The 15,861-nt window shown below is 35.2% G+C and overlaps 1 protein-coding gene across 1 annotated transcript; it reads left to right on the forward strand.

The window, feature by feature from the left end:
• The first annotated feature begins 2,320 nt into the window (after positions 1-2,320).
• On the forward strand, positions 2,321-9,704 carry LOC150084858 (trans-L-3-hydroxyproline dehydratase-like). Its single transcript, XM_090375603.1, has 4 exons — positions 2,321-2,800; positions 6,686-6,838; positions 8,191-8,330; positions 9,425-9,704. Exons 1-4 carry the CDS (start codon positions 2,332-2,334, stop codon positions 9,683-9,685), a joined length of 1,023 nt encoding a protein of 340 aa, XP_090231729.1. The 5' UTR covers positions 2,321-2,331; the 3' UTR covers positions 9,686-9,704.
• The last annotated feature ends 6,157 nt before the right edge of the window (positions 9,705-15,861 follow it).

Consider the following 15,861-nt stretch of genomic DNA (forward strand, 5'->3'; position numbering starts at 1 on the left):
AGAAATCTTTGGCATGGGATGCAAAGAAAAACAGCAAGGAGTTCTTTACTTATGTAAACTCTAGAAGGAAGGGGATGAATCAGATTGGTCCACTTGATATTGATGGTTCAACTGTTCATGATCCTGCTCAGGTAGCTAACAAACTAAATCAATATTTTGCATCTACATTCACACATGAGAAGTTATTCAGGAAGGGGAATGCTATAGATGAAGTAAACACTGGCAGTGAGCTAGATGATCTTGTAATAATTGAGGGTAAAGTGGAGGAGAAGTTGTTGAAGATAAATACAAGAAAGGCACCTGGGGTGGATGGGATCTATCCAGTTATATTAAAGGAGGCAGCAAAGGAAGTAAGCAAATCGTTAGCCATAATTATGAGAGCTTCCTTGGGCTCAGGGGAGGTACTCACAGACTGGAGATGTACAAATGTAACCCCAATTCACAAAGGAGGATCAAAGGCTAACACAAGTAATTATAGACATGTGAGTTTAACTTCTGTTCCAGGAAAATTAATGGAAGCACTGGTTAAAGAAGCACTGCAGGATCATCTTTACAAGAATTCAGTTATAGCTCAGACACAGCATGGTTTTGTTAAGGGAAGGTCTTGCGTGACCAATTTCATTGGATACTATGATGTAGTCACAGAAGAATTGGATGCAGGGAATAACTTTGATATTATGTATTTGGATCTTAGAAAGGCTTTTGATACTGTTGTACATGGAAGACTGCTGCACAAATTGGAGCAGTGTGGCATTGGTGGCAAATTGTTGCTATGGATAAAGGGATGGTTGAGCGGCAGAAGACAGAGTGGTAATCAATGGACACTGCTCAATGTGGACTAATGTTATTAGTGGAGTCCCTCAGGGTTCAGTGTTGGGTCCATTGTTGTTTTCTGTATTCAGGAATAATATTGATGATGGTATATCAAGCTTAATGTTCAAGTTTGCAGATGATACAAAAGTTGGCAGGGTTGTTAAGGATGCTACTGATGCTATGCTGCTGCAACAGGATCTGGAAAGGTTGAGCAGATGGGCTGAGAGGTGGCAAATGAAGTTTAACATTGACAAATGTAAAGTACTACATATGGGAAACAGCAACCGCAGAGCAATGTATCAACTCTGTGATACTACACTGACAGTGGTAGAGAATGAAAAGGACCTGGGGGGAATTGTGCAGGCAGATATGAAGTTCTCTCAGCAGTGCAGACAGGTTGCAAGAGTAGCTCATGGTGTCTTATTAATGATATACAGGAATTTTTCTAGCAGGGATAGGGAGGTGATTATTCCCTTGTATAAGGCAATGGTCAGGCTGCACCTTGAGTACTGTATACAGGTCTGGAGGCCTCATTTCAAGAAAGATGTAGAGCTGCTGGAACGAGTACAGAGAAGGGAAACAAGGTTATTGAATGGAACGAAGGGTTGCTCTTACGAAGAAAGGCTTAAGTTTTGCAAATTAGTGTCTGGAGACTAGGCACCGGCGAGGTGATCTGATAGAGGTGTACAAAGCCTTGAATCGTTTGAGCATGCTCAATGCTGATGGGATACTGCCTCTTGCTCAGCATAATCACCTGAGAGGGCATAAATTGAAATTGAGGAAAGACAGATGTAGAATAGATGTGCAGAAATTTGCCTTTAGCCAGCGGGTAGTTGGTTGGTAGAACAGACTTCCATCCCTTGTTGTGGAAGTTGATAGCCTAAATAAATTTGCTGCATAAGCTTGCTTTCTTGCATCATATGCCTCTACTAATGCTAATGCTAGAAGGTTGGTTACTTTTTATGGAAATTTTTCAAAATGTAGAGCTTATGTGTGTGTTTTTTTTCTTTTGTTGTTTTTTTTTAAGCTTCATTAATTGAACTCTGATTCTTGTAATTCTAGAATTTTTTTTTTTTTTTTTTTTTTACCTGCATCTGGGCTTGGCACACCCAGGGTCCTGAGCTGGATATCATCATTCTTCTCTTTCTTGGTGATTCTCTCTCTCTCTCTCTAAATTTTTATATATTACCTGGCCTTGGCGCATTATAGCCTTAGTTGCTAATGCGCCAATAAAATCCAAACCAAACCAAAAACACTCTCTCTCTCTCTCTCTCTCTCTCTCTCTCTCTCTCTCTCTCTCTCTCTCTCTCACACACACAGGGTAACTCAGGAATATATTTTTTTTTGGCTGGTGCATCATAAGCCTCAGGCTTCCTTGCACCATATAGCTAATAATAATAATAATAAATATAATGGTGTCATTTTCATGTACTGGCGCTGTAATAAACTTAGTATGAGTTGTACTTCAGCTTCAAATATTGTTATTATTATATTTCAGGACCAGAAATGGAGAATCAAATGGCAATTCCAGCAGATACAGTTATTACCACATGCGATATGCATACAGCAGGTGAACCTTTGCGAATAGTTGAAAAAGGATATCCAAAAATCATAGGAAAGACATTGCTTGAGAAGAGGAAATATGCAAAAACTTTCCTTGATGGCTTTAGATGTTTTTTGATGCACGAACCTCGTGGACATAAAGACATGTATGGTGTTATTCTGGTGGAACCAGATGATCATAATGAAGCTGACGTTGGTGCGCTGTTTCTTACCAACGAAGGCTATAGTACTATGTGTGGACATGCCGTTATTGCTCTTGGAAGGTATGTTGTTGATAATGGCATAACTAAGATTCCAGTTGCTCCTGAAATGGAAGTACGTATTCAATGTCCATGTGGCATTGTTAGAACTTTCGTTGAATTTACTAATGGAAGGAGTGGACGAGTTCATTTTCATAGTGTTCCAGCATTTGTTTTAAAACTTGGTAAGATCTAGTAATTTGAAATTCCTTGTAACTGTAATTAATATTTTTTTAATTATTCCTCTTTTTAAGATGAAAGCAGGCCTGGTCTGCCCTTAGAAGTCAGTTTGGCAAGTTAAATCTAAAACAAGATAGATCTTTTAGAGTATATTAAAAGAAGGGTGACTAGACTGGCATAAAGTACTAATCACTTTCCCTACAAGGAATAGCTTAGAAGCTACAAGCTGCAAAGCTTAGCAAAATATCTTGGGTGAGTAATTCATTTGAGGTGTACAAAGCACTGAAGGGGATAAGTAAAACGAATGAACGAGGTATATCCTCACTGGTAGGAGAGGCAAAAAACTGGCATGAATATAAACACAATTATTTTAGTAGATGCAGAAAAAAAGTCTTTCCTTGCCTCCATAATTTCATACTGTAGATTGAGATATACAGCAATACCTCGCTTAGCATTGCTTCAAACAGCACGGGTTTCACTATAACACAGTTTTCAATTAAGTTTAAGTCAAAAATTTACTGTACATATTAAAACTCATTCAATAGCCTAGCCATGTACTCTACATATATGCTGCATTGTTGTAACCTAGAAACGTGTACATATATGCTGCAGTGCCAACTCTATTGTCTCACATGCACATGTGCCAATAGCTTCCCTCAGGCAGTCACTAGCAAAGTGCAGTAGTGTTCAGTATTCTTAATTCCATCCTGACAAAATGACATGATAGCTTTTCATTTCACAATTTATTTTTTACTCCTTTAAATACGATCGAAAATATATTTGCATCTTGGCTTGAAACTACTGCCAAACAACATGCATTCTGTTTGGCAGCATGTTTTGCCCCATTTGGCAAATTATTTCACTCTTTTTGAATTACGAATTCAGACAATTTCCAAAGACATTGTGAAGATCGGAAGAGACTTGGGATTTTAAACTTTTTGACACTGCCAATGTACGTGACTGCACTGACTCACATGCAACTCTTCTTGAAATTGACGAACAAACTGCATATGAAGAAGAGGAAAACAATTCTGAAGTGGACAACAGTGAAGTGGCACCAAAACATTTTCAGCAGAAGAATTGGAAGTTTTTCGGTGGGGGGTTGACATGGTCTGCAAGGCAATTACGAATGGAGATCTGGATGTTGAATGTAGCATCAAGATGCGGCAAATTTTACAAGATGAGTTTTGATGCTACAAAAATGCTTCTTTGATGCTTCTTTTTCTCGGTGTACAAGTTTTTGACTGCACCTTAAGGTGCAGTCAAAAACTTGTATGCCGAGAAAAAGAAGAAATGACTTCACCAAACTTTATTATTGAAATACCTAAATAAACAATACAGCTTTTTTCTCATCTCTAATGATGTTACCTTTCATTAATAAAATTTTTGCAATATTTTTAAATTTCAAATCCTTTTAATTGGCTATCAATCACAAATTGTTTATAGATTTATTATAATTTGTTTATAGACTGTTTCTCTGGTATGCATTCAGTTAAAACCCATTATAATTATACCTCAATCAGTATGGTTTCACATAACACCGAACAGTTTTGGTACCAATACAGTTTTGGTACCAGTTTTGGTGCTATGCAAGGTATTGCTGTATTTGTCAAAGTTAAAGAAATATCATGAGTTTTTATTATTAAGTTTTAGCATGGTTGCATCCACCTATATTTCAGAGAGTCCATTTATTTCTATATAATTTTTACAAATGTTGAGAAACAACAATGTTCCAAAATCTTTTGACATTCCAAAAATTCATAAATAATGGTTGAAAAGTAAAAGTCTGGAATTCATAGCCAAAAGCACCAACTTTTAGGCTGAGCTGTAATTAAAAAAAAACCTCAAAATTTAATGAAAACTTTATTTATTGTACATAAACTTATCTCCAAATAAGTAAAAAAAAAAAACAAATAAAACTTCTGCCAAGCCATAAACAAAAACCAACCATTGCTGCTAATAGCCGAGAGTTCAATTAATGTGCTGACTGCTCTGAGCAGCCATTAATTTCACAAGCCTTTACTTTTACAGCACCCATTTATTTATTGCTTAAGAATAGTTGCCATATACATTACAGCACAGCACTAGGATGCTTTTCAGCTGTTTATATGTGCAGCAGCAAATCACTTGTATGTCCATTTGGCACTTATATATATCAGTATTAGAGAACGTATTAAGAAACAATACTTTTGCTAAAAGCAAATTAACATCTTGTCTGGGGATAATCAGATAATATAATTTCAGTGTAATGGGAAATATGTAATATAATATTCGATAAGAGAAGTACAGTGGCAGCTTGTATTAGGTGATAATTGAGGAACTATTCTATACCATAGAAAACAGAGAAAAATATAACATGTTGGTTGCCAATCTTTAAAGCTAACAAAACAAAGCAGGGGGTAGAAAAACAGTATGTGCTAATTTATATATTGGTGATTAAATCAGTTATTACATCTGGTTTGAGTTAATTGTTTCTTTAGGAAAAATATTAACTCCAAAATACCTGTCTTCCACAGCCATACATTTCTGTCATTGACTAGGTAATGGAAAGAGTCCTACAGGTCATTTATTGAGCTGGTCTAAAGTGCTTCCACTGCAGCACATGATCTGCTGACTGAAATGACCATTTAGGATCATTTCACAAGATATATACCTACATTGTGGAATTGCAGATATATAACATTTTCCAGGTATTCATTGACAAATGAATGAAGCATTATCATATTGTCACTATCAGAGTTTGTTGGTTAATTTTTATGGGCACAGGCAACTTATACCATTTTGTTCTGTTGTGTAATATATTTGTAGAAATGTGTGTTCACAGACCAATTTGCATATTGTGCAGGCCAAAAAAACTCAGAATAACTCATGGGAGAAAAAATCTGATGCACTAATTTCTGTCAGATAAGTTTGTTTTTTTTTAGAAGCATTAGCAACTAAGGCCATATTGCTCCAGGGATATGTGGTGGTCATTCCCTGACCTTTCCACATCCTCTGTATTTGGTGGTCACCGGCTCGAATCCCAGTCTAATCAAGAAGCATGTGCTATGCACTGCTGCTCCTGCCCACCTGGCTACAGAGGTGCCATCAGATAAGTGGAACATTGCCCAGCCTTGGATGTTGATAGCCCAGGTTGCTTCCCAATTCGCCAGTACCTCAAGGCACCTCCATAGCCAGGTGGGAAGGAGCAGCAGTGCGTAGCACATGCTTCTTGATTAGACCGGGGTTCGAGCCTGTCACCACCAAATACAGAGGATGCGGAAAGTTCAGGGAATGACCACTGCATATCCCGGAGAAATATGGCCTTAGTTGCTAATGCTCCTAAAAACCAAATAACAGTAACAGTACCTTGTACTGGCTCTGAATATACCAGTACCACACAAGACTGGTATGAAACAATGAACAGTAGTATTGTTCCATGAAACAGTCTATAAAAAATTATATGTATAATATCAGTAGACTAAACAGATGCACAGAAGATACCTGTTTAATTAGAGAAACATAAGTTTCAAATGTTAGGAAATTCTGATAATGCCATTACATTTCTAAATTTTCTGTGGTTGAGAACTCAACAAAAATACATATTTAATATGCAAAAAATAAGTATGGATGGGAAAATAAAATATTTGATGAAGCCATTCTTTAATTATAATTGTTTTCATCCAAGATGTTGAATACTAATTTCTACATTCAAATAAGATAAGTTGAAGCATAGTTTTATGCTTCAGCTTATCTTATCTCCCTCCTTTCTTCTCCCTTTTTTGTACAAAGTCTAATCAGCCTATTATAACCCTAACCAAACTTTGCAGATGCATCCTCTGTAATCTTTATTAGGAAATCTATCACATTTGTTTCCATTACATTAATAACTTCGTGTTTAACTTTTACAGATGCCGAAGTGCTGGTTGAAGGATATGGTAAACTGCTTGTTGATGTTGCATATGGAGGTGCATTTTATGCTATCGTATCTGCTAGTACTTTCAAACTAAATATAAATAAATCTTCAACAGTTGATCTGGTTACAGCAGCAAAGGCTGTAACTGGTAAGTAACAAAAACTGAATATAATGTATGTGCTGTTATGAATTCTTATACTTTAACCATGTACGACATTTGAAGTGAAGTGAAATTTATTACTGGTGCTAGTGATGCAACTAGAATGTAAACATGGGAACACTTTTCTGTGCTTCTCCCTTTCCCATCCTTTTCATTCATCTGTTAACCTTTCTGCTCATTTCTTGAATAGAATATTTTAGTTACAAATGTGTTCTTGCATTTATCATGTTTTTATGTTATTCCTTTTGAAGTTTCATTTTCTAATTGTATTTAATTATTTTGCTTTCCCAGAAAGGCAGATCATCTAATCACCAATTTTTTATTATCTCTAAAATGTGTTTTGTGTATATGCAGTAATTATGAAATAAAATATGCTTTAGTAAATGCTGACAGTAGAGTTCAGCTTTATTTGGATTAAGTGGATTGTATTCAAGTAGAAAAATCACTGTTGGCCTGCTATAAATCCCACAGATTCAGTGAATATGTGGCAAAAGATTGACACTGGTAAATGAAAGGAAGATAATTACACTACATGTGATTGTGATGAGTAATTTAATGACATCACAATTTAATTTAGTAGGAGTACAGATACTTTCTTTCCTTCCATGAAAGAAAGTCTCTGTACTCCTACCAATCTAACTGTTTTACAGAACATTAATCCTTTACTTGATTTTAATATCTTCTTTATTTCTTTTTAATGGTTTATGTGGATTTCCAGAAACATTTTGATAGTTTCATTTTTATTGGCGATTTTCTTGAAGTGGACAATTAATTTAAAGTATTTTATATTGCTTAATTTAATTTTTTCTTACTATCCACTTCCACCTGTTTTGATGTATACATTTCAATTCTGCATCAACAAACAGTGCTGAACAACTGCGATCTTGTTCCATTGGTTATTGTTATCACTTTAGCAAAGTGATAAACAGTGTCCACTGTATATCCTTTTAGTAAATTGCATACATGCTATGCAGTAGTGGTGGACTTTTAATGAAAATTGTTTCAAATTCAAATGAAACTTTGAAGACACTCTCACAGGATGCACTAAAGCCTCAGGGTTTGAGTTGGCATTGCACTAATCTGAGCAACCCAACTTAAGATATTTAACTGAACTTATTCCAGAAGAGAATTTTTTTTTTTTAGTCAAAGTAAAACCTGACTTTATTATATATTATGTGTTTAGCATAAAAGTTAAAATATATAGACATAAAGAATATGTCAAAGTAATTTTAAAAATAAGTAGCAAAAATTTAAAGAACAATTAATGTAAAGGTGTTATTCTTTGTATGCGAGTGAATTAAATATATTTAAATAATGTGGATAATTTTATCATAATTCAGATGCTGTACGCAAGCAAGTACCTCTTCATCATCCAGCCAGTGCTGATTTGGCTTTTCTTTATGGAACAATACTGACTGATGGTAGAGACAATGATCCAAATGCTGCAACTTCAAATATCTGTGTTTTTGCAAATGCTGAGGTAAATATCTACATTTTGTATATTTAGATAACTTAAGAATTTTTTTTTTGATACTTTTAAAAACCTGTATTCCAATGCACACTTGTTAAAGCTGATATATTTTGTCATTCATCTGATAGGCATCACAAAGGAAATAGTAAAAACAATTTTCAAATGAGAGTATTAAGAAGATATAATACTATCATTTGTATAAGTAGAAGGAAGTACAAAAAAAAAAAGCCTAAAAGTTGGCTTTAAAGCATCATTCTTATTACAGTTTTAGAATATGTATGTAATGCTTGATGAATATTAGTTTCATAAGCAATTAAATCAAAACCTAAGTTATATTCGCCTGCATAGATTAAATTTTTTAAAAAAATTATCTTTATTTCATTAAATGAAAATGGCAAAAAAGACTTTTTAAAGTCTCTCTTCCACTTTAAAGCATATTTCATATTTGTTTAAAATTATATTGGTTGAGAAAAAGTAGTGCGTAACCAGTAATAATAAGAGGGTACAATTTATAATCACTTAGTTCTTGATTACATTTCTTCAGCATAATTGCCACCCATCTGTGTGACATTTTCTTACATTCTTGGTAATAATGGTTTTATACAAGAGACTGGTTTATGGAATTGAAAAAAAATAAAACTGTTCTGACTGCTTTCTAAATGTCAGTTCCAGTTCTTTCATTAAGGGAGAAGACATGTCAATGTTACAGGGAGTTACATCAGTGGAATATGGTGGATGCTTCAGTGCTCCATCAATTCAGAAATTGCTTGACAGTGTTACATACCTTGCCCATTATCTTACATCTTACTGATGTAAGATAATGGGCAAGGTATGTAACAAATGTTTACACCTTTTATAGAGTTTGCCCCAGTTCTACTCGATACAGATGAATTCATGGGCAAATGATCAGCATCTTCACATTGCTTAGCTCTTGCTGTAGTGTTTTCAGTTGAGAAAATTCTTCTGTGGAATCACTTGCTGCTTTGGCCTGTCTCCTGAAAAAAATAGCAGTACTTACCACTACTTTTTCCTCTAACCCTTGTATATAATATATATTTTTATATTGAATTTGATTTGTATGAATTGTTATGAACTATTTACAGGTAGATCGCAGTCCAACAGGATCAGGAGTAACAGCTAGAATAGCAGTACAGTACAAGAAAGCATACATAAAAATTAATCAGACTAGAATATTTCAAAGTATCATTGGAACTACTTTTGTAGGAAAACCCATTAAAGAAGTAATATGTGGACCATATGATGCTGTTATAGTGGATGTTGCAGGAGATGCTTACTATACGGGAAGGCATACATTTATGGCTGAAAAAAATGATTTGTTAAAGGGAGGATTTTTAGTGCCATAATGCTGCTTTCTGAATATAACTACAGGGGAATTTTTTACCAAAATTTATATTATCTATGTGTAAAATCATTCTTCGTCAATTAAATCTATTACACTTAGGGATGTTTAAGTTTCTATGATGATAACTTTTACATCAGCCTTTCATTCACTATTTTTCCTTTATGCTCTCCTATATTCTGTTAGATTTTAGCCCTAGCCAGGGTAGGCCTTCTCTTGCTTGATACCATCAATCCACCTTCCTCTTGGTATGCTTCTGTGCCTATTAACACTCATTTTTGTTTAAAATATATGCTTAATTAATCTCCTTTCTACAGGGAGCATTTTTGAGAATTGTGGACATATACAATGGCATGTAGACAATGTATCACTTACCTGCATTTTTGCACAATGAACTACAGTAATATCATGATGTGGCACAGCAAACTGCAATTAGTGCACTTGATATTTCATAAAATGTTATGCTGCTGAGTGAGTGCCTTGCCTTCCTTTAATTGCAAATTATAAATAAAAATTTTATTAACTTAACCCCATTTTCCTAAACTAACCAGATGTAGTGGTTTCATGAAGATATGTTAGGGAAAGTAAGAAACAAGAGAAAATGGCCAGCTCATCAGAAGCATTGATAATTACAGTACACAAGGAGCTAGTTCCTTAATCTCAGGAAACTGGATCCTTGCTCTGCTATTGTTATTTGTTTGATATTATCAGTTCTTCACAAAGTTTATCAGCACATTGCAGGTGTTCAGATTTAACTGGCAATCCTTGAATGGAGCAATAGTAGGCAAAGTTTTTAGGGTAATTCCAAACATGAAAGATATTAGTCCTGTAGTACTTTAGTACCTTGTAAAGTTGAAAGTTGAGAAGACACATGGATGAGATGTCATTAATTAATCTGACTGCTCTCTTTGAAATGGAGTGTCAAAGTTTGAGATGTGTTTTGTGGGCACCACATCCAAAACCTTTCAGTGGGAGCAGTAGTTCATGGTAGGACAAATTTTAGCAAAGATTTAGATTTATACAGAATCAGTAGATTTTTAGGAAAAAATTATGCTGAGAGCAAAAACAAAAGCCTAGTTTTTTTTTTGATACAGAGAATGCAAATTATATTAAGCATATTTGTAATGTTCTTAAGCCAAGAAAGATTAGAAGAGAGGTAATTTCCAATAGAGATATGCAATCCTCTCTAGAAATAGGATCTTTATGCCAAACACTATCAGAAACCTTGGAAATGTCAAGAGCAATTTTGTCAGTTTCACTAAACATTTCCATGAAATTTATCCAAAGATGAGTGACTTAAACCAAGATATCACCATAGATCAACACTGATAGAATCTATGTTGGCAATCATTGATCAAATGGTTGGTTTCAAGATAGTGTAGGAATAGGTAGTTGATAGTTTTCTCCATTACTGTGGAAACAGTTGAGTGCAGTAGATAATAATTGAATGGAATGGGATTTGTCATCCTTTTTTGAATACTAAAGTGTATCATTTTGGTAAAAGTTTTGAAATTGTTCTAAAAGCCAGAGCAAATCCCCCCCCCCACTCCCACGTTAAAATTCACGAAAAGTATTCATTTCAGTATTGATTCACACTAGTTAAAACTAGAGTTGCACAATTATGATTTGTGAAAGCTAGCATAAGATTGTGTTGCACCAGTCATGCTAGATCTATAATAAGATTTTCAGTAGTGTTAAAACGATTTGCTTTTGATACCCTTGCCTTCATTTTGACTTTCCCTAACCTGGCTTATCTCGACAAAACTGTTATGTCCAGTTAGGTTAGAAAAAAATGGGAATAAGCTTATAAGCTTTTTTTCTTTCTTTTTTTTTTTTTTAATTTATAGCTACTAAAAGAAAATGTGCATTTGACAATGTAACGTTTCTGAAATAATCTTTCTCCCCTTTGTTTTGCAGTTTGCTGCACCTGCATTTTGCATTCAAGCTGACTGTGAAAATGCTGGCAAGTGACGTACTGCTTATCAATATATCTGAATGCAATCCTTAAAAAACCTCCCTGTACATTCCCTATACCTTAAGTTTATTTCACCTAAACTTTGATTTTTTTTTTTCTTTCCTTATTTCATTTGTAGTCTTGCCATTACATCCATCTGGTATTAAAATCAATTCTTCCTTAAAACTTTTATTTCTAAATATTCTGATTTTTTATGAATTCCTTTTTTTCATACCCAACTCTTGGTTCCATAGTTTAAAATAGGCTTAAAAACTTTGTTATAAACAGCTAATTTTGTCTTTTGGCAAATTTTTCTCAATTCAAATTTTCTGAATTGCTTTCAGACGTTGCTGGCCTGTTCCAGATAGAGGCTGGAGTGGAATTTGACTTCCAGTGCATTGTTGATGACTAACTTCAGGCCGAGGTTTGCTGTCTGGTTTTTCATTCTGTTGTTACCAAACTTTAACCAAACTGTTACCAAGCTTTAAAGCTTTAACACAAATTTTAAAAACCTGCTGCTAAGTATCAGTACATAAAATTAGCTTTTGTACCTTATCTGCTGTAATTTGTAAATCAGAGACAAAAATGTTTCTTCTGTGATTTCAAATAACTCTAGAAAAATAACTGTTTATAGTAGGGTTCTATTCTACTTTACATCAGCCATGTAAGCTGGCTGTAGTATAATAGAATGTTTGCTACCTTGAACTTGGATTGTGTATAATTGTTGAAATGTGGTCAGTGTTGTTTTGATTACCCAAAATGTCACTTCTGCCAAGTTTTGAATATCCTTTTACAGTTGAGAATAGATGCATTTTATGAGTTCCAGTGGCAGATTTCACAAAGAAGGAACATTTTACCTGAGAGTATTTGATAATTGCAATATTTGTTTCATTTAAAGATGTTTATTCTGAAAGCAGAATAAACATCTTTGTTTCTGCTTTCCTCTTTTTGTTTAAACAAAAACATGCAGTGAGATTTATGGGCTGAGAAGTGACAACTTAAATTTAACATTGACAAATGCAAAGTGCTGCGTATGGGTAGAAATAATCCCAGGGAAATGTACCAACTGGGTGGTAGAAAATGAAAAAGATCTGGGAGTAATTGTGCAGTCAGATATGAAGTTTTCTGAGCAATGCAGACAGGTTGTCAGATCAGGTCATAGGGTATTGTCAATGATATACAGGAATTTTGCTAGTAGGGAAAAGGAGGTGATTATTCCTTTGTATAAGGCAATGGCCAGGCCATGCCTTGAGTACTGCGTACAGGTCTGGAGGCCTTATTTTAAGAAGGATCTAGAGTTGCTTGAGCATGTACAGAGAAGGGCAAAAAGATTGGTGAGGGGAACAAACGGGTCCGCTTACCAAGAAAGGTTTAAGTTCTGCAAATTGCAGCGGCTGGAGACTAGGCACCTGCAAGGTGATCTGATTGAGGTGTACAGGGCCTTGAATGGGTTGAGCACGCTGAATTCTGATGGGATTCTTCTGCTTGCTCAGATTATGAACCTGAGTGGGCATAAATTCAAGTTGAGGAAAGACAGTTTGTAGAATTACATAGTTTGTAATTACATGGAATTACATGTATTGAGGAAAGACAGTTTGTAGAATGTACAGTTTGCAGTAGGTGGTAGATGACTTTCATCAACCGGTGAAATACTACCACTTTGCTTATCGGAGGCTTGAAGTGGTGAAACCCATGTTTAGTCTCTAGAGCAAAGTTTCCAGCATCAGTCCCCCCCCATACTTCTCTTTCAACCCATGCACGGTACTAAGTACTATAGGTTTTAATACCTTTCGTGTTTGGGGTTTTCATAAAAAAAAAAAAAAAGAATAGATGTGTAGAAATTTGGTGGTTAATTGCTGGAACAAACCTCCACCTGTCGTGGAAGTTGATAGCTTAAATAAATTCAAGAAGGAACTGGACAAACATTTAGAGGGAGGGAATAGATGTGTGAAATTGCTTTTTTTTTTTTTTTTTTGTGGGCTGATGCTACATTAGCTGATACGCTTGCTTTCTTGCATTACATGCCTCCGTTACTACTACCACATGTTGATTTTGCTTTGTCATTAATTTGGGAAGGCTTACTTTTGGATGCAAAAAATCTTGTCACATATTTTTTTGATTACTCAATTTTTTGAAGGTGAAGTTCAGCATCATCTGTTAATTATAATAGTTATTCCTGTCCATTACAAACCTATCTTTTTTTTTTTTCTCTCATTACATACCCTCTATGTTTATACATTACTGTATCACTACATCAGTTACTTGGCCAGGAAGCTCACTACAACATAGCAGAATGAAAAATAGTGGTTATCATGATAAGACATGGGATAAAATATTTTTTATTTAATTTCACTTGCATGTTTTTTCCTAATTTTGATGTTATTTGTAATGTTGGTCAAAATTTAAGGTCAGTTTCATGTTGTCATCATGATAATTTTGGTGAACATATGGCAAAATTCTGGACAGCCATCCTTAATTCACTACATTTCCTCTCCCAAGAAACATTTTTGTTAACATCAGAAGGATGTTAGCATTAGCATAAGCTTGCTTTCTTGCATATGATGCAAGAAAGCAAGCTTATACGGCATCAGCCAAAAAAAAAAAAAAAAAAAAAAAAACCCTTCCCATTTCACCCACCCACTCACTCCATATGTTTGTCTAGTTCAGCCTTAAATTTATTTAAGCTGTCAACTTCAACAACAACAGATGGAAGTCTGTTCCGCCAATCAACTACCCGCTGGCTAAAGGCAAACTTCCATACATCTATTCTACAACTGTCTTTCCTCAATTTGAATCTATGCCACCTCAGGTTCTTAATCTGAGCAAGCAGAAGTATCCTGTCACCATTGAGCCTGCTCAAACCATTCAAGGCCTTATACACCTCGATCAGATCGATCAGGTGCCTAGTCTCCAGATGCTGCAACTTGCAGAATTTAAGCCTTTCTTCATAAGCGCACCCCTTTGTTCCTCTCACCAATCTTGTTACCCTTCTCTGTACTCGTTCTAGCAACTCTACATCCTTCCTAAAATGAGGCCTCCAGACCTGTATACAGTACTCAAGGTGTGGCCTGACCATTGCCTTATGTTAATTTTTTTTTTTTTTTTTTCTAATCTTCAGATGTCAGAAGGCGCCTCCGTAGCCAGGTGGGTAGGAGCAGCAGTGCGTAGCACACGCTTCTTAATTAGACTGGGGTTCCAGCCCGTGACCACCAAATATGGAGTATGCGGAAAGGTCAGGGAATGACCACCGCATATTCCCGGGAGCAATATGGCCTTAGTTGCTAATGCTCCTAAAAACCAAATAACAACAACAGATGTCAGGAGTAACCTATTAAGCATAATCAAGAAATAATAGCTGAAGTTGCAGCATTCTAGAATTGGTAATCATCAAGATTTAATTTTAAAGCATTTGTATATACAGTAAACCCCCACTATTCGCGGTATCTGTATTCGCGTATTCGCGATCGCCGATTTAATATAAAATGAAACCTAAAAAAATGTGAATTTTAAAACGCCGTGAATATTTTCCGCCATAAAAAACATGGGCGTGGCTAAAATTATCTTTCCTGGTCAAAACAGCGCTCAGTGGGTGGGTGAGAGGGGTGAAAAAATCGGGAGCGTGGATGTTTCTCGCTAATCCTTGTTCAGTATGTGTTAGTCATGGAAGGTTTCGTCGTTTGATTTTAATTTATATGTTTATAAATTGAATAAATTTATCAATTTATAAATTGATATGCTTACAAAAATGATAACTCTACCGTTTTGCAGTGTAAAACAGACTTTTTCGAGTGCGTTAACGGAAGAAAGTGACTTTATTGTGGTCAAGTTCTTTCTAACCCCTACAAAAATATGGCTACGAATAAAAAGAGAAATGTGAAAATATCAAAGAAGCTGATGACACTAGCGAATAAAATTGAGTTATTAGACGAAATTTCTAATGGTGAAAGTGTCTCCTCAGTGGCAAAACATTATAAAATCAATGAGTCAACAGTACGATCAATCAAGAAATCGGAAGAAAAAATCTGCCGTAGTGTCCGTGAAACCGCGCTAATTGCTTCAAAAATTTGCTCTGTAACTCGTGATGTTAAATTAAAAAAAAATGGAAAAGCTTTAAATCTGTGGATAAAAGACCGAATTCAAAATAAAATTCTGTTAAGTTCACTCATCATTCGTGAAAAGGCAAAACTTCTTTATCAACACTTTAGCGAAACTGGTGATAGCACTGG

This window comes from Mastigoproctus giganteus, chromosome 6 (assembly GCF_048544385.1).
Source record: "Mastigoproctus giganteus isolate SK-2022 chromosome 6, ASM4854438v1, whole genome shotgun sequence".
Lineage (NCBI taxonomy): Eukaryota > Metazoa > Arthropoda > Arachnida > Uropygi > Thelyphonidae > Mastigoproctus > Mastigoproctus giganteus.